Consider the following 24,650-nt stretch of genomic DNA (forward strand, 5'->3'; position numbering starts at 1 on the left):
CTGTTCTGGCCCACGTCTCGCCTTGTTTGCGTGTCTGCCAGCACCACCCCCAATCGCCGGCGTAAGCTCCAGCACGTCCTTCACCTCCCGCCATCACGTCCGATCCCAAACACATCCCGCACGTCAGGCCTCGGCTGCCGGACGCCAATCACAAAACCAGGGCCACCGCCCCCGGCACCGCCGCCTCGACGGCGGTTGCGAGGGATGCGGAGCGACCCACCCGCGTTGGCGCGGTAGCCGGTGCTGCGGGTATTGTTGGGCACGGGGCGGGCGGCGGCGGTGGCTGTGTCGAAGCGGTTGCCGTCCGCATTGTCGGCATTGCGACAAGCCCCGGCGCCGCCGGGGCATGGCAGGACCGGCCGCGGGCGCGGCGGCGGCGGCGGTATTCCTGCCTGCCTTGTCCCCGGCGGGCGCAGCGGCAGCCGACTCCGAAGCCGGAGAGGGGTCGAGGCTGCTCTCGGCGCCGATGCCGTTCGCGTTTCTCTCTTCGCCGCCGCCAACGCTGCGGATCTTGCTGTTGCGCTTGCGTCCGTCGCAGCCGCGAGCTTTCTAAGTCACAGCGCGGTCGGAAGACGCCGAGGCGGACACGGGCGCGGGCGCCGTTTCGTACGGAGGTGCGCTCTTCGGAGCCGGCGCAGTCGGCGCGTGCTCCGGCGCTTTGCCCTTCTTGTGTTTTTTGTTGCCCCTGCGGTGCTTGGGATGAGCATCCTGACCCAGGCCATCCTTGCCGTCGTCTTGCTCCTGGCGACGGTCATGGCTCCCTGTTTTACCATCGAGCACAACACCAGCAGGACGCCCGCGATGCCGAGGCTCCGCGGCCGCCTGCTTCAGGGTCTCGTCGCGGTCCTTCCGGTTCCTCGGTGGGCTTGAATTGTAGAGATCGTCCCAGCTCATCGATTCGCGGCCGATCGTGACAGATGACGTGGTCGCCGGGGTCCCGGGAGCAGCAGTTACTCCATCGTCTGCGGGCGCAGCCAGCTGGGGAGCAGCAGCCTCCGGGCGCGGGTCGGAATTGTAGCCAGCGCCGTTATTGACGATAATCGGCTCGGCCTGTGCAATAGACGTCGCAGGCCGGGATCCTCCCTTGTTCCCGTTCCTGCCCTTGTCAGCCTTTCTCATCCTGCACCGCTCCCCACCGGACGGTGGCTGAACGGTTCCTCCGGGCAGGCCATGCCCAGGAGGAAACTCGGGCGGTGAAACCCTGTGGCCCGGGAAGGGTCCCATAGGGACCGAGACCCTATAGCCGTTCCATCCATGGGCCGGTAAGAACCGGTCCCATGGCTGCTGTTGAGAGGTGGGCAGGCCGTGAGGTGGGAACCACTGTCCCGGCCCCTCGGCGCCCTTCCCGTGCTGTCCCTGCGACGGGAAGGAGAACCAGCCGCCCCTGGCCGGCTGCCACGCGCCCGAACCCAAGTTTGAGGCCGAAGCCCCATTGCTGCTGCGGCTGCCGTGGCTGCCGTGGCTGTCGTTGCTGTCCCGACGCTCACCGCCGGCCCAGGGGACACGGCCATGCTGGGGCCGGGGACGGCGACGGATGACGGTGCCATGAAACTCGGGCTCCAGCCGGACGTCCCCAGAGATCCGACGACTTGCGATCTGGTCGAGCTGCCAGCTAAAGGCGTCCTGCTCCGGCGGCGTCCTGCTTTCGTCCGAATCGACATGAGCCGCCGTTCCCGCGTCAGGCGCGTAGCCGTCCGATGCGTTCTGCGGCGGAGTCGCGCGCTGCTCTCCGCCGTTGGCGGCGGCATCGGATGAAGCATGCCCCGGTGAGACTGCAGGCTTCACAATCACCGGAGGGTGCGCGACGATGTTGGCGGGCTTCTTGTCGATGGGCTGAACGACGGGGGTGGCGGCCGGGGATTCGTGCTCCTGGGCAACAAAGTCCCCAAACGTGATGCGGCGGACGGGGCTGTGTATGGGAATGCTGCTGTGCACGGGGAGCTGGACCTGGGCCGCCAGTGTCACGGTCGGCAAACGAACGCGGATGGTTGCGCCGGCCTCGGGGCTGCCTGTGATGGACGACGACACCTTGCAGGCACCGTTGAAAATGGACTCATCGGCAGGCGGCTTGGTCTGGGCTGGCGACTCGAGCGGGCGGGCGTCATTCCCAGTCGCGCTATCATTGCGAACGCCATCGTGAACGGCTGCCGGGGCCGCCGCAGCAGACTCTGTGAATGCTGGAGCTGCCTGAGGCCCCTGAGCCGGCGTCGGAACGGGCGGCGGCACACCAGGGCAAGCCGAGAAAGCGTGGCGATTCACGGTCGGAGGATTCACGGCGGGAGGGAGGAAGTACCGGGCACCTTGGTGCGGTGCGTTGATGCTCGGATGGAAATGCCCAGGCGCGGGAATCCGTGCTGGAAGAAACGGGGGCGGCGGCATCATGGGGAAGTTCATCGCGGGGCAGCCGCCCATTGGGAATCGGGCACCCCAGTGCATGGGACCAGGAGGCGGACCCATAGGCTTGTTCCGAGAGGGTGACGCATGATTCCAAGGCATGGGGTGAGCCATGCTCTGAGCCATGCTCTGAGCCCGGGGGTGCGGAGGGGCTGAGGTGTAAAGCCGTTGCGAGCGTGCCGAGCCTGGGCGAGGTTGCTTGCTCGGAGACATGCGAGGAGGGCCACGGGGCGTGAAAGGAGGCTGTCTAACCTCCGCCGCCCGGCCATCGCGACTTGCACAACTGCTGGAGGTCTGGCCCGAGCTCCCACTTCCCGATGACGGGCGGCTGATGTCACTCCCACGGCGAGCAGTGGGCGGTTTCTGAGCCATGTGCCTCGAGAAGGAGGCGTGGCAGACGCTCGCACCGACCAAGAGGGGATGCTGAGCCCTCTTGGAGTTCCTGATAACACCCCTGATCGCCGCTGGGGGGGCCTCGGTGCTTGCAAAGCGGATCAGAGCGTTGTGGTAACGGTTGTTGGACCTCTTGACTTCACAGCTCTGGACATAGCCCCACTGGGAAAAGTAGTCGACCAGGATCTTCTCTGCCTCGGTCGTAGAAACAAACAAGGTGATGCGGGAAATGTGGACGGAGCGGGTCTGCCGCTCGCAGCGGTCGCAGTAGCAAAGCTCATAAGGCCCGCGTGGAATGCCGGGGTTGATGTGGCTGTTCCGGCACGGATAACGAGGGCGGTGGTTCTGGTACGTCCAGGCCTGATCCGCAGCCCGCCTGGATGGTGTGTTAGGCTTGAAAGGAGGCCCGGCCGGGGCGGTATGGAGCATGTTCTGCCGGTGCGCCGCATGAGGACGGAACGGCATGGCTGTAGCAGACATGCCTGACGTCTGGTAAGGGAGGGGGGGAAGACGAGAGGGACCTGGCCCGTAGACACCAGGGGCACCGGGAACAAAGGACCTGCTGATGGGAATCACGTGGGCAGGGCCGGGCCTGGGAGGCTGGTGCTTTTTCCACGCCGTGTTGTTGTCGGCTTGTTGCCTCTTTCCACCCGCCCGCTTTTCCGCCATGTACTGTTCAAGCGAGAACTTGAACCGGCTGTTCGCGTTGTAGTTGGTGCCGTTGACGATGATGATGGCAGGGTTGGCTTTGTACACGAAGGGCTCCTCGGCGGCTTCGGCCTTGGTTACGAGCGAGGGATCCGTCGGCAGCGACGTGGAATGGCGTCGTCGGGCACAGCCATGAAGGCCCTGAAGGGGAAGGCCAGCTAGAGCGAAAACGGGCTCTAGGTTGTCCGGGATACCATGGTCTGCCAGACAAGTCAACCAATGCACTGCACACGAGCAGGGGCAGAAAAGTAAACGAGTCAAAAACGCTTACCATCCAAGGTACGAATGGGTGGCGGAAGCTGGACGTCTGGGCCGATGTACCCTTCATCGTTGCCGGTGTCCTTGCCAAGGAAGTCAACGGGCGATGAATCCTTTTCCTTGACTTCGTCGTACCGCTTGGACAGCTCGAATCGAAGAATGGCCAGGGCTTGAACGGGCGACCCGGCCAGATTCTCCCGGTCCTTGGCCGACATGAGCGTCAAGATGTCCGATTTCCGGTTCCAGGCGCGGAGCTTGCTACGGTTCTCGGGATCCGTGCACCAGGCGTAGGCCCAGCTCATGACCTCGTAGGTGTAATCGGGGTCCAAGTGAAAGGGAGGGGGGCTGGCCGCGTTCTCATCGCACATGAGGTGGATGAGACGCCAGAGGTTCCATGCGCCACGGGTCCACAGATCCACGGCGTCGAAGTACCGGTAGAGGTCCTCCCAGATCCGCGGGCGAACCATGGACCTGGTCTTGTCGCCGTGGAGGCGGCGAAGGATGGTGCTGGTAGCACGGAGGTGGTCGTCATGCCACGCAAAGTGACGGCGCGGCGGCACATCCAATCGGCTATACGTACGAGGCGCCGTGACGCTGCCGTGAAGGGACAAGACGCACGGCGCATCGGCCGGCATTCTCCAGTAGAAGACCATGTTGGGCTGGGGCATCCTTTTCCGGTTGGCAGCCATGCCAAACTGCCAGGCGATGGCCGACTTGGCTGGCAGAGGTGCCTCCTTGATGGGCTCCTTGGCAGCCTCCATCGTGACCTCTTGCACCATTTGGCTATACTAAGTCACGGTTCGCTTGTCAGCTTTCCAAGAAACTTCAGCTTGTGTCATGTTGCGGACGGTACCGCTGACCGGCTCGTCCTTGAGGGTCAGAGGTTGACTCACCTTGGGAGGCAAACAATGAGACTATAGCTGGGGTGTTGACAATGAGGTGCCAATGTCTGAATAATGCCTGGAGGGATTTCACAAAGTAAGAGATCGGCCTCTGCGACAGAGAACGAAATCGGTCTCAACAACGTGACGGGGAATCGGTCGTGGCGACCAGATGAGAGATGAGGGCGGGAGATCGATCTGAACACCGCGTTAAGAGAGCGGTCTCAACGAGTTTCCGAGGAATCGATTTGAGTAACACCGCAATTGGGGTGAGAAATTGTTCTTGGTGGCGCAGTGAGAAAGCGGTCTCAACGACGTGGAGAGAAGTCGAGGTGAGAAATCGATCTCGGCTGTGCTAGAGAGCCTTGATCGAAAAAGAAAGTCCTCGCTCAGAGAGCGAGCAATGACAAAATACGCCAGCAGCGAAACCTGGCGGAAGTAGAAAGGAAGTGTTTTGCAGAATATGACGCGTGAAGAAGGTGTTTGAAGGGGAAGTCGGTAGGTTTCTGTTTACCAAAGGGAAGAAGAGTATGTGGGTTTTGACGGAGAAGGGAAAAAGAGCTTTGTGTGCATACGTGCAACCGAATGTTTGTTTTGGTTGAAAGAGTGTATGGGAGTGAGGGTTCGGAAAGAAAAGAATGTGGGCGAGAAAAAGAACAGCCCTGTGGGAGGATTTAATGTTTGTGTCGTGATGGGAGTGAATGGGACAAGGGCGACGAGGTCAGATGAAAGCCCTTATTGACGGTACACTAGAAGAAAGGGGACCAGTCAACGGTATTCTCAACCCGCGACGAAACAAGAATCAGGAAGAAAAGAAACCTGAAAAGAAAAAGGACAATGGGATGGAGGGGTCGAAAAGACCCGAGGAAGAAAACAACAGCCCACCGATGCGTACCAGTCTTCGTTGAGCTGACCAAAGGAACATGTAAACAAGCCTTGCTTCATGCCCTATACCGAATTCCCAAGAGAAAGAGGGAGAATACAGTGAGTACGAAGGCATCAAGAGGCCTCAGAAAGCGTAGGGGAGGAGTCATGTTGACGATTGCCAGGGGAGAGTCGAGTGTTTCCCTGCCATACAGCCGACGCGAAGACAATGCCGATGGCAATGCTAGACTTCAGCTCCCAGATTTCCTTGACAAAACCCTCTTGTGGCGCTTCTAAGACCCCTATTCACGGCTCGTTTCATCCCAGTCATCTCCGTAATCCCACAAGCTCGTTGATCCGATCGATGGAAATCCTTGAATACAGGGTGACAAGAGGGTATTTACAAAATGTGCTTCCCGGCCAGGTCATGACAGCGGTGGAAACAAGCATAGATAATACGCACAAAAGAAATCAGAATCATCTACAAAAGAAGAAACATGGTCGTAGGTAATGTAGGTAATAGTACAGAGAGTGGTGATGCTGCAGTGGCAAAGGTAGCCCCATGTTGTTGTTTTTATTGTCTTTTTTCCGCTTTCGGGAAAGAAACATTCAGGAGGACTGCAGAACGATTATTTCGGCAGGGCATTGAGCATCTTGAGAATCTCAGACTCATTCTCCCCAGCGACCGCCTTGCCGTTGTTCCAGTCGACGACCTGGGCCAGCAGTTAGTAAATGGGCACGGGGTAAAATCGTGAGTCAGAGACCGACGGATGACAGATCCGAGCAAGCGCGCAATTGAACCCTCAAAAAAACAAGGCAAGCCAGCCAAAGCACCGCAACAGAGAACAGCTCCAACGACAAAAGCAACCAAGAAAAAGGAAAGCCTAGGCAAAACATACCACCGGCCGCTGGAAGTTCTCCACATTCTCCTTAAACTTCTTCATGGCTTCGGCCTCGTCGCTGGCACCCTTGACGACCGACGGAATCTTTTGGCGGCCGATGTAGCCCAGGATGATCTGCAGCTGGTCTGGGGTGGGGGGTTCCTCGGTGATGTCGAGCTTGAACTCGGCCGCGCTGCCCTTGTTGGCGGCGGCGGCTTCTGCGGCGGCGGTCGACGCCTTTTGCAGCGCGGCGGCCACCCTCACCGAGGCGGGCGAGCTGGCCTTGTGGAAGAGGGTGATGATGTCGAGAGACTTGTTCTGTGGGTAAGAAGGGAGGGGTTAGGAGGTTGACGTCGTAAGGTTGCTGTGAACAAAGGTTTGGTGATGAAGGGGAGAGAGGTGTAGTTAAGTGCTAAGTTTGGGGTGCTGGATGGCGTACAAAACGGAACATCTTGATCGCTTGGTATCCTTGCGAGAAGAACAACAGTTTCTTGAGGCTTGGGGCTTCTTGAAAAGCTGGTGGTGATCTTTTGGATCTTTTGTTTTCCTGTCAAGGTAGTTGTGAGTTTCTAATGAAAAGTGACAGCATTCTCGGCCGAATGATGGGCCCAGGGTTAAGCGCCAAGATGAGTGAGGACAGTGAGGACGACCCAGTGAAGTTGCTGTTTGGCGGGAATTTCCGAAGCTCGTTGCAGGGAGCGTACATGATTGGCTGACGGGGAACTGGAGAGGAGAGCAGAGAACGAGGCCCGAGGGAGCTTGGGCCAACAACGGTGCTGTCCCAACATGCCTACCTAATGCGAGTTACTTCGTACTGCCAGCAAGCAGCTCCAGCTACAAAACCCCCACCTTAACCCGCCCTTCCCCTACCAATCCACCTCACCCTGTTCTCTGACACACTGTAATTCTCATATGACGGGATTCTCAGTGAGTTGGCTCCAATGAACTGTATGCTGCCTCTTGTATCGGTGATATAGCTACTTGCCTATGTGCCTGCTCTTGCTTTCTCTTCCCCGTCCAGATCTTGCCATGTGACACGGCAGAACCCGCAGCCTACGAGGCTCAACGCAACTCGACGGCTTCTTGGATACGCTCACCGCTTGACGCGTTTCACTTCTTTATATTGGCCAACACGGGACCCGAGCCGTAGCCGCAAGGATCATTCAGGCATGATTTCTTGGGTGCCACGAATCGGCCGCGGCACTGGCCATCAAGGTGCATGCCGAGACCACAGCATCCAGACCCGCCAAACATAACAACACAGCCTGATTTTCTCTGATGAAGCAGTCCGGACCCAAAGCTGCCATGCCCTGATTCGCTATTTTGAGACATTGATCTGCAAGAGAGACTCTCAACGTCATTCCATACCTACCTGACCTTGGACGCCCGGTTGCTGCTAGATCCGATGACGGCCAAACGACTACGCCTGCTTCAAGACCACCAACAACAAGAACAAAAACAACCAGGGCTGCCGATGAATATCCCACGGGCATCGGCGGAGCTTGTTGCTGATGGCAAAGAAGATTCCGACTCCTCGCCAGACTCCCAGGATACACCCCGATCCCTTACCCCCTCCATCGACGACGGAAACCCAGCCATGACCTTCTTCGTGCACACCTCCCTCCTGTTCGACCCCAAGGGAAAGGTCTTTCTGAGCAACGTTTCTATCGAGGTCAACCCCCAGACCGGCGCCATCGTTCGTCTGCACCCCCGCAAGAGCCCCGAGCTCGACGGGCCCTCGCGGCCAGGCGACATCGACCTCCGCGGAAAGGTGGTTCTCCCAGGCCTGGTGGATGCCCACACCCACATCTTTCTGCACTCAGACAGGTCTGTCATCATGGCCCGGCCCCTCTCCGAGAAGGCCTGCTCATCCCGAGACACAGAGAGCGTTTCCACTCCCACCAGATGCGCGATGAGTCGCACGTCGAGCGTATCGTCCGCGCCACCAACCACGCCCGCGCCGCCTTGCTGGCCGGCTACACGACGTACCGCGACCTGGGCACCGAGGCCCTCGGCTGCGCCGACGCCAGCCTGCGCGACTGCATCAACCGCGGCCTGACCCCCGGCCCGCGCCTCTTCGTCGCCACCGAGGCCCTCGCTTCCACGGGCGGCTACGAGCTGCGCTCCGAGAACCGCCTGGCCCGCGCCGGCGCCCCGGCCCTGAACCCCACCCTCCCCCGCGCCTCCGACGCGGCCGACGGCGTCGTCGGCGTCACGGCCGCCGTGCGCAGGCGCGTCGCCGACGGCGCGGACGTCATCAAAATCTACGCCGACTACCGCCGCCGCGCCCTGCGTTTCCCCACCGACGTGCCCGGGCCCGGCGGCACCATGCTGTTCCCGCCCGACCGGCGGCCGCGGAACCAGGTGACGCTGCTCTTCTCGCCGGCCGAGCTGGAGGCCATCGTTGCGGAGGCGAAGAGGGCCGGCATGCCCGTGGCGGCGCACGCGGGGGAGGCGAGCACGGCGCTCCTGGCGGCGCGCGCCGGGGTCACCACCGTGGAGCACGTGTTTGAGGACTCGGCAGGCGTCATGCAGGACCTGGTGGACGAGATGGGCCGCCGCGGGACGATCTGGGTGCCAACCCTGGCGACGGCCGAAGAGTATTTTGACGAGGAAAAGTACGCGCGGTGCAAGGCGGCCGTCAAGGCGGCGTTCGACCGGGGCGTGCGCATCGCGGCCGGCGGCGATACCGGCGTGTTCAACCACGGCGGCAATGCCAGGGAGGTGGAGATTCTGATCGAAGCAGGCATCCCCGTCGTTGATGCCCTGGTTTCGGCCACCTTGTTCGGGTGGATGGCCTGCGGAGGCGATGATTGCGGATACCGGTTCGGCTGGTGGGACGAGGGGAACCGGGCAGATATTACCGCGCTGGATGCGGATCCTCGCGTCGACCCGAAGGCGCTACGCAAGGTGAATTTCGTAATGAAGGACGGGCGCGTGTGGAAGCGCGACGGTCAGCCTGTGGGCATGGTCCACGTGGAAGGCTGGTCGGGAGCAGCGGGACAGAGTCAATAACAACATGTCAACACGGCTATTCTATTCGCTCTTCAGCGTGTCCCTGAGAGGCCCAAGCGTGTCATCCAGGACGGCACAGCAAGCTCAATGGACCGTCTGGAAGACTGATGACGTCAATATATTGTGCTGAATTGGGAGCTGCCTGCCTAGCCATATATGAGTTTACCTAGGTAGCCTGCCTTTGAGAAAGTTGATCAAGATGTTGTCAGGCCGTCGTTGCTGCTGAGAAATGCTCTGTATCCTTGGACCATGTACATGCACTCGGTGCAGGACCAGAAAAAAAGACTGAGAGAAACACAAAAACATACAGCACCCGGCATTCGCTGGTCGTCACCGACCCAACTACTACTCGGGCCCTCACAAGCTTAACTAGGGGAGAGCGGACGGGATCCCGTGCTTTCTTGTGGGTATGGCCGTATGTACTAGGCATCTCGGACGCAGAGTCCTCTTGAATGCAAAAACTCTGATCCCAGAGGGCGGTGCTTGCGCCATCTAGCTCGGGCTCTCTTCTAGACCCGGCTTCTGGTCTGGCCAGGTCGGCCCCCCTTTTCACTTCTCTGACCAGTCCCCTAAGTTATCTTCTCCCCGCAAAACCGTCGCTCGCTATGGAGCTCGTTTCTCAACATATCCAAAGGGCCCGCTTTCTTGGGATCTAATTTTGGTCCTCCCCACCACCCTCATCGGCCTCGGAGTAACATTTTCCTCCTTTCGACCTTTGTCCCCTTGCTGCTAGCCAACCACACGCCAGCACAGATCCACAACATCACCGACCCTACCTATAATCGCCGTCTTCTAAAAATGACCCCTGGAGTTTCTCAAGCCCACCGACATACCCCCCCCCCCTCCCTCAACAAAACCCACATCGCCTGGGGCAACTGCTCCATCTTCTTCCGACCGAGCGCTCCATACTCTTCAGCGTAGAGGCCCACATTCTGCGTTGGGTGGCGCGCTTGAGAAGATGCGCTCGGCGGGGCTGAGCGCTGTATCCTTGAAGACCGCGCAAAGAAGATTTGCCTGAGGGTGCGCTGGACGCGTTTCTGTTTGAGAAAGAAGCTGAAAGATCATGTTCTTGCATCATCACATGCTAGGCGCCTGAACGAGTTTTTCTTGTATCTATGCGTTCTTGCTTTTCTTTGTCTATTGCGCACAATGAAAGCCATAGAGGTTTTGTCTAGGTTCTATAGTTATACGGCGGTACTCCGTTTCTTGTGTGAATGAATGGCTGGCATACTAGTGGCTGTATCCCGCCTCCTATGTATAGTAGGTGTAGTTCCACCCAATGTCTCAGGCTACGCTGCCACAACAATCTCATACGATACCCAAGAGAAATTGCATGATGGGAGTGCATCGGGGCGTTTTTGGCTCCCCGCAAACCGTGGCTGCATCTGCAGCACGACCGCCGCCGCCATCACCAGCCCCGAAAAGCAAACGGAGACGACAAATGTCCGGCTCGGGCCCGACCGGAGCAAGCCACAAGGCTCTCGGCTTCCCAGTTTCATCGGCCGCATTAGGCCCACACACGTCGTTTCCGGTGCCCGAAAGCATCCTCCACTGCCGCGGCGCAACGCCATCGCCGCCGCTCTCTGGCCAACATTGTAGCTCGATGGAGCACGCCTCCTGCGGCTGTCTCCCTCATTCAGTACCAGCACATCCGTTCTGGCCAGCCGGTGCCCGGTAGGTACGACGAACCAAAGTCGATGTGCTGGCGAAGGCCGAGATGAAGGTGGGGTATGCGTATCCGCATTGGTCAGGTCGCTCGGAGCTCCTCTTGGCCGGGTTTTCATCGTTTGTTGACCTTCACGTTGCCGGTGTTACGTTAACGCTTCTAGGCTAGCGCTGGTGGATGACTTTGCTGCTTGCTCCGGCTACAAGCCCCCACACCCGTGCCTGAGCCAGCGCTCAGCGTGGTGAGGGGATTTTCATCCATCCCGTGCCCTAAGAGAGGAACAGGGCTAGCTGCCGCCTCTGTCACCCTCCGCAGCCGGTCTTTTGCGGTCACTTGACCCTCCTCACGTCTCATAGCCTGGGCTCGTCACTTTTTTTCGACGTCATCACGACCCCCCCCTCGCCCCTGGGTACCGGTCCTTCGGAACTCGTGTTTCGGCACGCCTCGTCAATGGGTCGTAGTGGGTGGCTTGTCTGTACGCCTGACCTTGTGTGATGATGAGTCGAAACGTTCCATGGTCTTTTTGTTCCATGGGGTGGTCAGCTGCAGCGTGGCATTTGTCATCTTCCTCTCAGCAAATGCCGAAGCCGCCGGGGTAACGCGTGGTCTAGTGTAGACAGGGGGGGGGGGTGGGTGTTCAGCCTGCCTGGCCAGGCTCGGAGAGACTCGGTGACAAGTTTGGGTGAACAAACGCCACGCGAGCTATGATTGACCGCCCTCTGCAGGTGCGGGATCAACAAAAAGCGTCCCGCAACAACAAGATGAGATGATTACTTTTGATGGTTGTCTCGGGGCGTTCAGCGAAGAAAGAAGCTTTGGGGGCTGAGGCTGATGAACAAAATTAGATGATGAACCGAATCGCTGGGTTGTGTGGCTCCGAACCGGTTCGCCCTGTGTTCCTGTTTCACTCCTCGGTCTCACCGCCAAACCTATTGTTAGCTGAACCCAAAGGGCTGGATGCAACCCTGGCCCAGAGTTGGATGGGGCTGCAGGACTCCAACAGGGTTTGAGATTTTGACAGTGTGATGCACGCGTTTGGCTGAAGATTCCTCAGCTTCTAGCATATCAACCGAAGCCTCTTCTTTAGGCATGCTATCGAAGTATGTAAAACAAACACCTCATCGGGGAAGGAGTTGGCCAAGAGGATGGACTGCAAATGCTTCCGGCGCTGGCGCTGGCGATGACAATAACGAGCAGCAATCCTTCTCTCAGCAAGGCTGGGTGCGCCACGACTCATGCTTGTTCGTAATTTCGCAAACGTGTCGCTCGTGACCATGCTCCCCAGGTTTCTCTGGAAAATGCAACGTGATGACGAAAGGATTACCAGAGGAGAGCAAGGGCACCGCAAGGGATGGGAATGCGGACCTGAATGCCACGTGGGTGTGGGTCCGATCGGCTTGGCTAGATTGGGAAATTCCGATTTCCGGGCCTTTCCTCTCCGGGGTTTCTGGTCGTGAGAAAAGAGGCGCCGTATCCAGAGCTGGACCGAATTCGGAAACAGGAACACCATGTTAGGCACGGATGCAAGCAGCTCAGGCAGTGTCCCAAGGTCAACTGGGACACCAAGCCTCCCCTGTCTGGAAGGGGCATGGATTGGCGATCACTGCAGAGAGTCAGGCGCAGAGGGGAAAAACGGCCTGAAATGCGGGGAGAAAAATGAGGGGCGGGAGTAGACGGCCCGGTGAAAATGTCAAGGCTGGATGGAGCCCAAAGTACAGTCCACCCTAGACGAGAGTTATCGAGTCATCTGAATGACATACGGGTTAACATCGCACGGTGAAGGAATGATGCGGGTGGGCTTCCAAGGCTATGAATATTCACACTTCATCACCAACCATAAGTTATTTAAATGCACTTCAAGTGAGCTCCAAATCCATGGCTTGATTTTCTTGCTGCGGATACTATATGAAAGCTCTTCATCGCCGGACCGTGTTGGCCCAGGCTAGTCCATTGAGGGTATTTCCATCTCCATCCCGAGTGTTTCCCAAGACAACCAGAACTCCATCGATATGCTGATCCCATGACAAAAGAAATATGTGTCTGTCTGTGTCTGTGTGTGTGTGTGTGCATGTTGCACAGTTGCGCCCATTTTGCCCGTGTTTTTTCCTGCCCATTCCCACCCAGCCCAGCCGCGAAAATGAAAACGCCGTGACCATGATGATGATGTTCCAACGCCGGCTATGCAAATGCCGTGCAACCGCACCAGCATCCCCATGAGGGTCCGTCCCTCCCTTGCCCGATTGAATGATTAAAAAAGAACCCATAAGAAGAAATACGAGTCAAGAAGGGAAAGTAAAGAGCGATGGTAACTCAAAACTCAAACGTCTCTTCCTCGTCCGCGAGCTTGTACTCGGCGGGGGTAACAAAGACGATCCCGCGCCTCTTCCACGCGCCGCGGCGGAGGAAGTACTCAGCATCATCCTCCTTGAGGCCGGCAGCCGACGGGCGAGGCCGAGGCCGGGGCCGGGGGGTTGGGGCGGGAGCAAGCCCGACCGGCTCCTGATCATCGGCGTACTCATCGATCAAGGACGAGTCATACGACAACCCGCTGAGCGCGAGGCTGCATTCGCTGCTGGCGTCGCTCGGGGCCGGCGATGGTGCCCGGTAGGCGGAGGTAGCCGACGCGGCGGGGGCGAGGTGGGCGGTAGGCGTGGCCGTGCGGCTGAGAACTGGTGTTGGGGTGTGGCTGTGACTGAAGCCAAAGTCGAAGCCGCCGTAGATGATGGTGTTGGTCGGGGCTTTTTGCCGCGGTGGGTGAGTGGGGAAGGATGCCGACATTGGGGTTGGTGGCATGCTGTAAAGGGTGATGCCGGAGGGCGACTGCGGGGGCGTCGGGAAGTGCTCTGAGAGCCTCTCGGTCATGGCGGGGTCCGGGAGAGGAGGTGCCGGTCCTTGGGTGTTGGATGGGTGAAGACGTAGAGGGTCCCAGTCGATTGACATGGTGGACTTGATGCTGCTGGTCGAGGGTCGGCGGCCCGAGTCCACCTGCACCGGCTCGGAGCTCTTGCTGGGGCGCTTGCGGCACATGGCGTCTTGGTTGCTGTCGGCGAGGTTCTTGTGATTCCAGAGGCGAGGAATGCCACAAAGCATGTTCTGTAAAATGCTGATCAAGCTTAGGTACGCGCGTCCGAGGTTGAGTCGGAAGATAGTGGAGAGGAGAGCATGGGCCTGACGGGAATGCTCCGTGATCGATGATGTCCAAGTTGGATATGGCGAGACCCAGACAGCAGGGAGGGGGGAAGGAGGGGAATTATAAGCATCACAAGCCCCCAAAACGCACAGGGTCCCGGGGGCTGGATGGATCTCCATCGCCAAGCCAGGACACCTCGGACATGTTAGCGAACCTGTGGGGTACCCGTTCATGTTGATAAATCGACTAGGTAGCGGGACAAACCAGCCACCCAAGCTCCAGAGCTTGGCGTCAAACCACGTCGCTTATATACTCAGGTCTCTCGATGCGCAGAGAAGGGAGAAACAAAAAGTTGAACAAAAAGGAACCGGAAAAAAAAGAGAGAAAATTAGAACCGATGAGACAAGGGAAGGGAAGAGGAGAAGCAAAACGAAAAGAGGTCGAACAGGAAGAAGGGAGGGTTCCCAAAAAAAAAAAAAAAAAAGGTAAAATCGATGGAGGCAAGACAGAGGTGAGGTGGGACTCAAGACAGTAGTTACTGTGTAGACTTGTCAAGATGCATAGTCCATTTATTAACGTTAGTGCCCGGACTTGCGCGAGGCAAAGGATCCCTGACCAGCTGGTCGCCTCTGAGGGCTTCCGGCTGTCTTTGCTCGTTCAGGCAAAGCGCAGATCGGAAAGCGAGCGACCTAGCCGACGGCTCATCACGATCAGCGTGAACCAGTGAACAGATCCCTCTACACAGTGAACGCTGAAAAACTTAGCAGAGGAAAAACACACCCCACCCCCGTGGATCGCCGGGTGCTCAGATTCAACGGGCGCCGGTCGAGATCTCAGGAGAGCACTGCACTACGTAGGGCGCCAGCCAGCGCCCGCCCGGACCTGTCCGATTACCGAGTGTTCGCAAGCGTGCCTCTCAAAAGGACCGCTTCCGTCGGTCCCGATACCGTTCAGTTCCCGTAGGCTCCCGTCGTGTATGTACATGCTCCGTACGTACCGAGTTCATCGGTGCACACCCCTCACCGCTGCCAGTCACCGCCAGTCTCAAACCCAAGTTGATAACAACCTAGTGAACAGTCTGCCTGCATCAGGAGCGTTTGCACCATCTTCCTAGACTCCCGCAAAGGGGCAAAACACACCACCAACGGTGCAAAAGTTGCGTGGCATCTGCTCATGGGATCCCACGTCCAAGCTAAGCCCCCCCTTCTCTGCCCCGATATGCACAACATGAGCCATCTTGTAGCCATGATTGGGCCAAAGTTTGGCTGACCCAAAGTTTGGCGGTCAGCCGAATGCAGCCCTTCGCAACGCTAACGTTACGTAGTTGATCAACGCATACTATACACCTACCACCCCTACCCCCCCCTGCTGGTACCAGCTGCGCGGGTGCGGTTGATCAACAAGACGATTTGCCCTGGTGCCCGCCCTCCACCCCGCCCAGGCAAAACCTGCTTGGGAGTTCGCTTGGCAGGGCCGATTTTTTGGGGTTTGTGGAGCCATGTCAAAGTTGAGCTCCGCGGCACACCGAGAGCCAAGCCGCCGTCAGGCGCAGCTCATCGCGCTGCTCTCAGCAGGGCGCAGGGCACGGCCCTCCTAGACACAATAGTGCTCAGCATCGCCGTCGCCGTCGCTGTCGCCGTCGCCGTCACCGTCGGGCACCGGGATTCGTGTTGCCCGAAATCCGGTGCCTGAGCTGCGTGCGGCTGGAAAAATACGGGAGACTGGCATGCGAGTTTCGGAGCACAGCTCCATGGAAAAACAAACCCTTCATCACCACCGCAGCAGACGGTACCTCTCCCGTTGCCTCCCAGCGGTCGCCCGCCGTCGTGGGGTCTCTGGGGCCTTTGACAACCCTATGCGATGCTGTGTGACACACATTTATCTGCAACGCATCGGCTCTCCGCCCACTGTCAGCAGCAGTTTCGGGAGCCCAACTATGTGCAGCGGAGCCGCAGATGGAGAAGCTCGGTCTCAGATTGATACGGACACACCCATCACAACACAACCCCTCCACTCCCATCAGAACTAGGCCTTGATGCCGTGGTAGGTATTGTGGGAGATCGGAATCATAGCAATGGCATGGGCTTCGGAGAGAAAAAAGCCTGGACCGACATTAAACCGGGTCTTTCGGGATGCTCGCCACTCGGGCGAGAGAACGGCTAGGATCCAAGTTTCAGCGCCGCCAATCACCGCGCTCGGACGGCCGGTCACTTGGATGTAAATCCTCTCAGGGAAAAGGCATCAACGCTGTGAACCGACGCGGAGCACATTGACGCTTGCCACAGCGTCAAATGCTAGGCCGTTTGGAGACGTCGGTAACCCGAGGATCGGGATCACATCCACGGGCAAAAAAAGACATCTCTGGAGGGCCCCCGGAGGGCCCCTGGACATGTGCTTAAACACTTTGAGTCAGTTCACACGTTTCCAAGCTCTAGCGCTGACATTGATATGCTCATCTTTTCGTCTCTTGTTCTGCATCGTCTGATCTACCATCTCATCATGTAACATGGGTAATGAAAGCATTAGTTAGTGAATGAGTCGAACATTGTGTCAAGATGCCACCATGGCCCGAGAAATGAGGTGTCTTGTCCTCGGATCGCCCCGATACCGACCGTTGTAAGCCCGAGCCAAGATTGAAGGAGATGTCCCAAAGGTTGTGTGTGACATCTCGCTGATAGCAACGTCGTCGAGGCCGTTGAAGCCGTTGAGACGTTGTACATGAGCTCTCCACATCCGCCCCCCCCCCCCCCTCTATCTAGCGGAACCATCCCGCATCCCAGAAGTTGCCTCGCTGCACCCACCAGCCGGTTCATAGCTTCGTGTCCACTGCGGCGACTAATCTCATCCCCACGCAGCGTTGACGACGTCGCGCAGGGAAGAGGGGTAGGGTGAAAGGCGATTGCCATCACCCATTTGATTGGGCTACGCAGCGCGTGAGTTGCGTCGATCTTGCATCGGTAGACATCGAGTCATCCAAGGAGCTGGGAAGCTGCTCTAAGGGGTCCCCTTGGGGCTCACAGCCTTGATCCTTGGAGGAGGCGTAGAGACCGAGCGGTCTCCGTAGGGACCAGGACGACACGGAACCGGACGGACGGCACCTGCACACAAATGGCGGGGTAGTAGGGCGGCAAATATGATCTGGAATGCGGTACTTCGCCAGCTCATGATATTTGCCTTCGAGCATCGGAATCTTAGAGAATCCCATCGGACTCGCCCTTGAGGCGCTTGACTCGCTTCTGCTCCCAGTTGTCGAGATCTTTGGCGGCCAGTCTCTGTTGGATATCCACAGGTTAGCGGCCCGAAAAGGATGGGGAAGGAAAAAAAAAATTCATTACATGGCCCACGCCGATGGGGTAGCCCAGGGTGAAAGCATCTGCCAAAGGGGGGAGGGGAGGGAGGGGGGACAGGAACGAGTTGTCACAAAACGGAACAGATACTTGACAGGCAAAGAGGCAAAACAGCAAGCCAAGCAGGGGGGAAACGCACGTAGTACTCCTCCCGGATATCAACTTTTCTCCCAGACTTGCCCACGCCCAGCTCCTCGTCGCGCGTCATCTGGCGCACCTTCCGGTCATGCCGCTCGTACCGGATCGCCGTGGCCGGCGTCAACACGAATGACGCGCCCACGATGACGCTCATGAACGGCAAGCCGAAGAGCAGAAATGGGCGTTTGGCCAGGAGTGCACGGTACCGCGCCCCGAACGTGTTGGCCGCCGCCGCGGACCGGTACTTCTTGCTTTGGAAGACAGCCATGATGGCGGTTCTCGGGGGGGGGGGCTGCCTGTCTGTCCCTCTGCGCGTTTAGACGGCTGCGATGCAGTGGACAAGTTGATTGACCGTATTGGCTGAGGTAATCGTGGGGCAGCCGAGAGAGCTTCTCTGCGGGCTTATGGTGTTGTAAGGTGCGCTGGTAAAGTGAGGTAAGGTGAGGTTTACCATGAGGTGATGCATTCATCAATGTTTGCCGGTGACGAGAAGTTCCGGAGTGAGCTGAGTCAGGGTTAGGGTTGAAGTCATTTGAATCCAGGGGTTAGGGTTCTACTGTGTATAACCCAACCTCAGGGGCAGCGAGCAAATCATCCAGTCTCCCATGATAACAAGTTGTACTGCCAGCCGTTTTATGCCAAGAGCATGACTTTTGGGGCTTTACGGAATTCTTAATTGATCTCTGATGGATTGAGGAATGGAAGAGATTGACAGAGTGACGCAGTGAGAGAAGGGGAGCACAGGATTTGTGGTTGCCGTACTTGAGATCCAGATCTGGAAGAGAGATTGAGCTGGGCAGCTAGGGAAACCGTTGAAGCTGAAATGTAGCATGTAACAATTCATAGCATGCTGTTATTTGTCCCATGAAACGCAATGCTGGCTTTCGCGCCATGGTGCCCATGGCCAGGTGCGGTGTGATGTCGGACCTAATGGTCTCAGAAGACTTTGGCTGGCTCCCTATTTCGATATCTGGTATCCATATTGATGTGGTTACGGACAAGTCTTGAAGCCTCTATGCTCTCAAACGCAGCTTCTGATGAGATGTCGCAAGTACCTGGCATTTACAGAAACCCATTGCCCTCTGCAACATCGTGACCATGGCTACTTCTTGAACGATTAAGCATGTATGCTGCTCCTAGTGCTAGGGAATGGTGGCCAACGAGCCTGGCAACCGAGCATAGCGGATGTTATGCTTAGAATATTTCTGCGAATCACCACAGATGCTGAAGACTTGCGTTTATCGAACAAACTACGAGCGAATTGCAGATGGCTCCCACACCAGGACAACCTGAGATACCATGACAGCAACCCCCCTTGTTTTTCTCGGCCAGATATCTCACAACGACCTGAACTTGGCAACCTTCACCTCCGTACGAGAATCCGAAGGTACCAAACATCAACAAGAGGGCCATGGAGATTTGTTTGCCTGAAACGGCACATCGGGCAGCCGGCCTCCCCCACCCAGCCGAGGCACTGTACAGACCAACTGGGGTGTGGCAAGGCTTTGTTGGTGCCTCTGGGATCCTCTGAAAAAGGTCGTTGGCCATCCATCGAGCGCGGGACCAACGGCTTGAACCAAACTGGTGCTGAAGAGCGCACACAAGAGCGACAATACCGCGAGAAACTTATCTCCATGAAGTGGTGAATCCGGCTAGGCGACACTTCAGTCCTCATGACAGCCTCAGAACATCAAGATCACGCTGGTAGTCTAGAATTGATCCTCTCCATGAAACAAGGCGACGGAAAAGATATTCAGGTTTCTGAACAACGAGCAGGATGAGACACCCATTATCGTGCTGCTTACGCACCCTATTCCCTGTATGCGAACAGGTGCACAACTCCCGAACACAAAATACTACCGGCCTCAACAAGAGAAAGGTAGAAAGCCACCAAGGTTCACAAGAAATGTACCGAGGAGTTCTCTTGCCCCATGCCCACCAACCTTGCGGAAGTTACTCGAGAGCGAGCGGACATGGGGCCTTCTATCTCGGACAAAGTCCCAAAGGACAAAGTTGATCTTCCAACGTTCCGTTAAGAGACATTCCCTGGGCTGGGTCAATGCTCCTGCTGTCGTAAGTGACAGCATCGTTGGGTGGGTGAGCGGCAGTGTAAAAAGCACCGCGCCAGATACGAACCCACGAGGCCAAAGGAAGTGAATGGGCCACGGGAAGGTTCCGGGGCAGCCTCTTCGGCATGCCGCACGAAACGGCGGGAAAACGCCGATGAGGCAGAAGTCGCAGACCCAACGGGATGCCAGAACCGACGACTGATTGAGACCGATTGGTATTCTCCCCAGCTGCGAAGGACCGCCCCCCGCCTTTTTAGCGCTCGGGCTATCTACAATGCTAGAGTACAGGAAGGAAAACCGGGTAGCCCGTGGCAGCGTAAGAAATCGTTTATAGCACCGAGAGATCGCCGAACCTCTCCTGTAAGCCACATTGTCAGCAAGAACCGCCCAGCCATGGCAAAAACGGCTCCGAGTGGGGGCCACGAGACGACGCACCTTGTACCCCGGCACGGACCAGCGGCCCTTGGAAACGAGCTTGGAGGTCTTCTCGTCGATGCTCGGCTCGGCAGCGGCGACGTCGTCGACGGTGAGCTCGTCGAAGGGGCGAGCCTCCTCGATGTTGCGCAGGGTCTTCTCGAGGTCCTTGAGCTCGAGGTCGACCTTCTCCTTGGTGGCCTCGGCGTTCTTGACGGCCTCAACCTCGAAGGCCTCGATGGCCTTGAGCTGGCGGTTCAGGTCGTAGGTGGCGGGCTGGAAGGCGTTGAAGCGCTTCTCGATCTCGTCGACGATGGCCTGGTTCTTGAGCACCGAGCGGTAGTGGGCGAAGTCGACCGTCGTCGGCTGCTCCGACAGCAGCTGCAGCTTGCGGCGCACGTTGTCGTTGCGCTGCTTGAAGGCCTGAAGGCTGGCCGCCGTCTGGCCGCGCAGGCCGAGCGACGTGGTGATCTTGGCCCAGTCGATCTTAAGAGCTGCGCTTCGCTGTTGATTTTTGCGGACGAGGGCGGACGCGCGGGCATGAAATTAGCTCAGCTGTTCTCAACCCCAAACCATTCCTGCGGCATCGGCGCTTCGCGCCGCGCCCCAATCCCACCAGAAATCATCCCCTAGCCAGCAAAGACATCCATTCCAAGAGGGGAAACTTACTGCGGCCATTTTTGCTGTGGTTGTGAGGTGGTCGGGGGAGTGGGGAGTTCAATGATTGCCGGGGCTCGAGTTTGCCGGCTCCAAGCAATACCGGCGTGGACCTCAGTCACGTGACTCACGGAATGAACCGGCCCTGAAATGGCTTGCTGGCCCCGGTCTTGGCCCCGGGAATGCTTTACAGCGTCAACATCACAGCTCTTCGCGCGTTCCAACAAATTGAACCTCTCAGATGGGGATGTCGCTGCTTGCTTTGATCAGGATATCGGTGCCCTACAATAGAAGCGTTCTAACGAGGGCTCCCGATTCCTCCCGATGTCCTCTTCACATGGAGAGACGACAAGACGACAAACGGTCACAAGCAAGCCACGACAGAAGCGTCATGGATTACAATTTCAGCCACGCGTTTGCAACGGAGGATGCCATTCAACCAGCAACGGCGGACGACGCCTGAATTCTGGTGGTCTTTGTTTTGCAGGGACTGTGCTTCTCTGTGCACTGTGTACTCGAAAAAACCATAACCTCCCCCTTCACAGCCTAGCGCTCAACCCGCGGCGAAAGCTAGACACTCAATGCCATGATTGAGTTGACTATGTCGTTGTCGTTCTCTTTGAGCGCCTTGATCGCCTTCTTCCGGGAGACGTTGGCCTGGGTCATGACAAGCTCGATATCCTTGTCCTCGATGCCGGTAGCATCGACCTCCTCGCCGTCGTCCTCCTCTTCCTCCTCCTTGGCCGCCTCGTGCTTGTGGTCGTGGGCGTGGCCGGCGTGGTCGTGCTCAGCCTGCTGGCTGGCGAGCTGCTGAGCAGCGGCAGCCTGGGCGGTGGCGTTGAGGTCCTCAATCTTGGCCTCGCCGAACACGCTGTGGAGGAGGGGTTAGCTTCCGGGACCGCTCTGGAGCGTCGGGACCAAGCCGCAGCAGAATGGCACCTACATGTACGTGTTGCTGTTGGGGGACTTGTAGACCTCGGGGTTGTTGATGACGAAGAGGATCTGTGCGGCCGGTCAGCATGCTGGTCCCTCCCGAGGAAACCCCGTGCCCCGATAACCCCTCCATGCCCCGCACCGCCGCCGGTCCTCCCCCGGCCCCTCCGTTCCCCTTCCCTTCCCCTTCCTTTCCTTTGGTGGTCGCACTCACGTTCTTGGGACGGCGCAGCGTGACGCGGGTAATGCCCTGCACGCGGGTGAGGTGCAGCTTCTCGAGAGCCTTGCGGGCCTTCTTCTCGTTGCGCGAGTGGATCACGGCAGTCGAGCCAACGGGGACGCTGGTCTCGCCGGCCTCAGCCTCGGACTCGGAGCTGGAGGAATCATCGAGATCCTCGACGGTCGGCTTCTGGTTCTCCTGAGGAGCGTCTTCAACACGGGTCTCGGCCATCTTGACAAAAGCTGCGACGCAAAACGTGACATGGGTCAGCGCCCCGCCACCACACACACACACGCACACAAGATGCAATTGCTTGGTCCATTGCTGGTGCTGCAACCGCAACGAGGGGGGTTCCCCCGGCGAAAAACACAGCGGTCAGGATGACAAAATGGACAATGCTTGGGCAATACTCACATTGAGGTTAGAACTGCCACGAAGATCGATATGCGGGGATTCGAAGGAGCTCGGATGGACCGTGGTGGGAGAAATGTTCGGGGTCCAAATTTCAGGTAGGGCTTGTTCCACCACCACAAAGGTTCATGCGCTAAACCCAATTAGGCAATCACCGGCTCTCACCTCACCCATCGCCATCCATCGCAGCGTCTCTCAGGAACGGCCAAGGGAGGGGGGGCCTTTCTGAAGGTACTAAACGATCCAGAGGACAAGTCTCAACTCATTCACCAGTGGCCCATGCGTGTTCTTTCAGAGAGACGTAGATTAGAGCGGAAGGATTTGCCGTCACGGCGCTTCCAGAGGTTGGTAGGGTATTTCTGACGCTCATGCATCCAGTGCCTGCGCTCCATGGCGCTGAGCCGGCGGCATGGGCAACAGCCCGTCGGGTATTGACTGTTTTTTTTGGCTCAATTTCGCATTTTCCTTATGACGCCGGTCACCTTGATGATGTGACATACAGGCCTTCCGAAAGCGACGCAAATAGAAACCCCAGCATCCCGATTGCTGTGTTCATGCAAACCCTTCCAGAATACCCTTCCTTCGCCCCTCCGGTGAAAGCCATGCCCAACCCAGCACTCCCCCCGTTCTAAAGCAGCAACTCTCCCCCTTCTCCGTTCTCTTTACGCCGAAGCCTTGATCTTGGCCAGAGCCTTGCGCTCCTCAAAACGCCTCTGCTTCTTCAGGCGCATAACCTTGAACCGGTCGAAGTCGGTAAGGGAAGCGCGGCGCTCCTGGATGAGCTGCTTCTTGGCCCAGTTGGTCTCGGCCCACTTGGCATCGACGCCGGCGGCCTCCCACGCCTTCTTGACGGCGGGTGTCCGCGCGCCGCGGGGGAGCTTGGGGATGACGATCGAGGTGAGGAGCGACCGGGACAGCTGGGCGATGCCGCGGGGGGTGGCGAGCTTCGGGTCGGAGGACGGGCCGTCGACGAGAACCTGATCCCAACGGTTTAGTTTCTGCCTTCAGACATTTTTGTCTCGCGATCTCCAGAGCGGTCTCGGCAGGCTTCAGGTCGCACGTACACGCTTGTGGTCAATGATCTCGACGATGGCGGCCAGGGAACCGCTCTCGAGGCGGATCACACGGCCGACCTCGACGCGCCGCCACTTTGTCGCACCGATATCGATCGAAGCCATCTTTGATCGAGGTTCTGGAGGTTCGGCGTGTTAGTGATGGGGTCAAGCGGGGCGTCGAGGACGTCGAGGTCGTCAAGCAAGGCGGATGGCGGAAAGAAAGGCGTCTTCGTCGTTTGGGGATTGCAGGAGGGAGAGTGGGAAACCCGGGGATGGGTCGGCGTACCTTTGATGCTGTTTGATGCCGTCAAAGAATCCGTGTCACTGCCGTTCACCGAAATCGAGATCGATTTTGTGCGCGTCTTGGTAATTGGCAGGGCACGGCCAAAATTTGCGGAATGGCTGGCCCCGGTTCCGGGTTTGGCGCGGCCCAGCCACGTGCGAGGCTGGAAAAGCGGGGCTTTTTGTGGCTGGTGACGGCTCGAAGGAAAGGCCCCGCAGAGGACTTCGAAACCTAACTGGATCCGGCTCCATTTCTCCAGATCACCCAAGGACCTAACCCCCGGGCCGTCAAACTCCACCTCAAGCCGTGCCTCGTTTCAAACTGCTCGCGCCCCATTTAGTATGCAAGGTAGCTGGAGTCTTTGATCCAGCAGGCATCACAACATCACCACCGCCAGCTTCCGTTCCCAGTGGCTTCGTGGAGCCCTCCCTCTATCGGACGCTCGCCAGCATCCTCCACACGGCCAAGGACCGACAAGATCACATGATACTGCGGTTTGATGAAGCCATTGGAGACCCGGGACCAGCTACACCCGTGGGGGGCGGCCTTGCAGGTTTCCCTACTTTACGCTACGTAATGCCCTGCCCTGGTATTGGTACGCTGTAGTGGGCTGAGCAGGAGCCGAAGCATGTAGGACCGAAATCAACACATTGGAATGCATCCAAAAGTCCTCCAGCCTCGTCTGCTGCCCAGCCAGCCTCAGAAGCCAGCATGGAGGCTCGGCCGGCCTTCGTAAATATGGCGCTATCCCATTCATCGTGAAAGCGAACGAACAACCAGCTCCAAATCATGCCACAGGCGGACCAACGCCCCAAGATCGTCTGACAATCAGTCTTGTTGCTTGCGTGGACCTAACTTTGCTGCCTCGATCGATCCATGGCTATTGCGTTCCCTGTCTTACCTGTCCACGGACCGAGTCTCTAGCGGGACCCG

General features: G+C 58.1%; 9 protein-coding genes across 9 annotated transcripts; 2 read left to right on the top strand and 7 right to left on the bottom strand.

Annotated features, from left to right (window-relative positions):
* Window positions 1-549: 549 nt before the first annotated feature.
* VTJ83DRAFT_3891 (uncharacterized protein) lies at window positions 550-4,532 on the bottom strand (the record flags this gene model as incomplete). Its single annotated transcript, XM_071010319.1, has 4 exons — window positions 550-2,300; window positions 2,647-2,722; window positions 2,806-3,695; window positions 3,767-4,532. 4 exons carry the CDS (start codon window positions 4,530-4,532, stop codon window positions 550-552), a joined length of 3,483 nt encoding a protein of 1,160 aa, XP_070867769.1.
* Window positions 4,533-6,127: 1,595 nt separating this feature from the next.
* Window positions 6,128-6,830, bottom strand: VTJ83DRAFT_3892 (uncharacterized protein; the record flags this gene model as incomplete). The annotated part of the gene is made up of 3 exons (XM_071010320.1): window positions 6,128-6,211; window positions 6,398-6,697; window positions 6,819-6,830. 3 exons carry the CDS (start codon window positions 6,828-6,830, stop codon window positions 6,128-6,130), a joined length of 396 nt encoding a protein of 131 aa, XP_070867770.1.
* A 954-nt stretch (window positions 6,831-7,784) lies between these two features.
* Window positions 7,785-9,394, top strand: VTJ83DRAFT_3893 (uncharacterized protein; the record flags this gene model as incomplete). The annotated part of the gene is made up of 2 exons (XM_071010321.1): window positions 7,785-8,206; window positions 8,263-9,394. The coding sequence occupies 2 exons, from the start codon at window positions 7,785-7,787 to the stop codon at window positions 9,392-9,394; spliced, it is 1,554 nt and encodes a 517-aa protein (XP_070867771.1).
* A 3,976-nt stretch (window positions 9,395-13,370) lies between these two features.
* On the bottom strand, window positions 13,371-14,150 carry VTJ83DRAFT_3894 (uncharacterized protein; the record flags this gene model as incomplete). The annotated part of the gene is made up of 1 exon (XM_071010322.1): window positions 13,371-14,150. The coding sequence occupies one exon, from the start codon at window positions 14,148-14,150 to the stop codon at window positions 13,371-13,373; it is 780 nt and encodes a 259-aa protein (XP_070867772.1).
* Window positions 14,151-17,381: 3,231 nt separating this feature from the next.
* On the bottom strand, window positions 17,382-17,943 carry VTJ83DRAFT_3895 (uncharacterized protein; the record flags this gene model as incomplete). Its single annotated transcript, XM_071010323.1, has 2 exons — window positions 17,382-17,462; window positions 17,677-17,943. 2 exons carry the CDS (start codon window positions 17,941-17,943, stop codon window positions 17,382-17,384), a joined length of 348 nt encoding a protein of 115 aa, XP_070867773.1.
* Window positions 17,944-20,072: 2,129 nt separating this feature from the next.
* On the bottom strand, window positions 20,073-20,836 carry VTJ83DRAFT_3896 (uncharacterized protein; the record flags this gene model as incomplete). The annotated part of the gene is made up of 3 exons (XM_071010324.1): window positions 20,073-20,102; window positions 20,180-20,662; window positions 20,828-20,836. The coding sequence occupies 3 exons, from the start codon at window positions 20,834-20,836 to the stop codon at window positions 20,073-20,075; spliced, it is 522 nt and encodes a 173-aa protein (XP_070867774.1).
* A 549-nt stretch (window positions 20,837-21,385) lies between these two features.
* Window positions 21,386-22,199, bottom strand: VTJ83DRAFT_3897 (uncharacterized protein; the record flags this gene model as incomplete). The annotated part of the gene is made up of 3 exons (XM_071010325.1): window positions 21,386-21,686; window positions 21,759-21,817; window positions 21,963-22,199. The coding sequence occupies 3 exons, from the start codon at window positions 22,197-22,199 to the stop codon at window positions 21,386-21,388; spliced, it is 597 nt and encodes a 198-aa protein (XP_070867775.1).
* A 72-nt stretch (window positions 22,200-22,271) lies between these two features.
* On the top strand, window positions 22,272-22,608 carry VTJ83DRAFT_3898 (uncharacterized protein; the record flags this gene model as incomplete). Its single annotated transcript, XM_071010326.1, has 3 exons — window positions 22,272-22,342; window positions 22,394-22,477; window positions 22,527-22,608. 3 exons carry the CDS (start codon window positions 22,272-22,274, stop codon window positions 22,606-22,608), a joined length of 237 nt encoding a protein of 78 aa, XP_070867776.1.
* Window positions 22,609-23,041: 433 nt separating this feature from the next.
* Window positions 23,042-23,968, bottom strand: VTJ83DRAFT_3899 (60S ribosomal eL14 domain-containing protein; the record flags this gene model as incomplete). Its single annotated transcript, XM_071010327.1, has 4 exons — window positions 23,042-23,356; window positions 23,444-23,571; window positions 23,721-23,880; window positions 23,954-23,968. The coding sequence occupies 4 exons, from the start codon at window positions 23,966-23,968 to the stop codon at window positions 23,042-23,044; spliced, it is 618 nt and encodes a 205-aa protein (XP_070867777.1).
* Window positions 23,969-24,650: the final 682 nt, after the last annotated feature.

Source organism: Remersonia thermophila, chromosome 3 (assembly GCF_042764415.1).
Source record: "Remersonia thermophila strain ATCC 22073 chromosome 3, whole genome shotgun sequence".
Taxonomy (NCBI): Eukaryota; Fungi; Ascomycota; class Sordariomycetes; order Sordariales; family Chaetomiaceae; genus Remersonia; species Remersonia thermophila.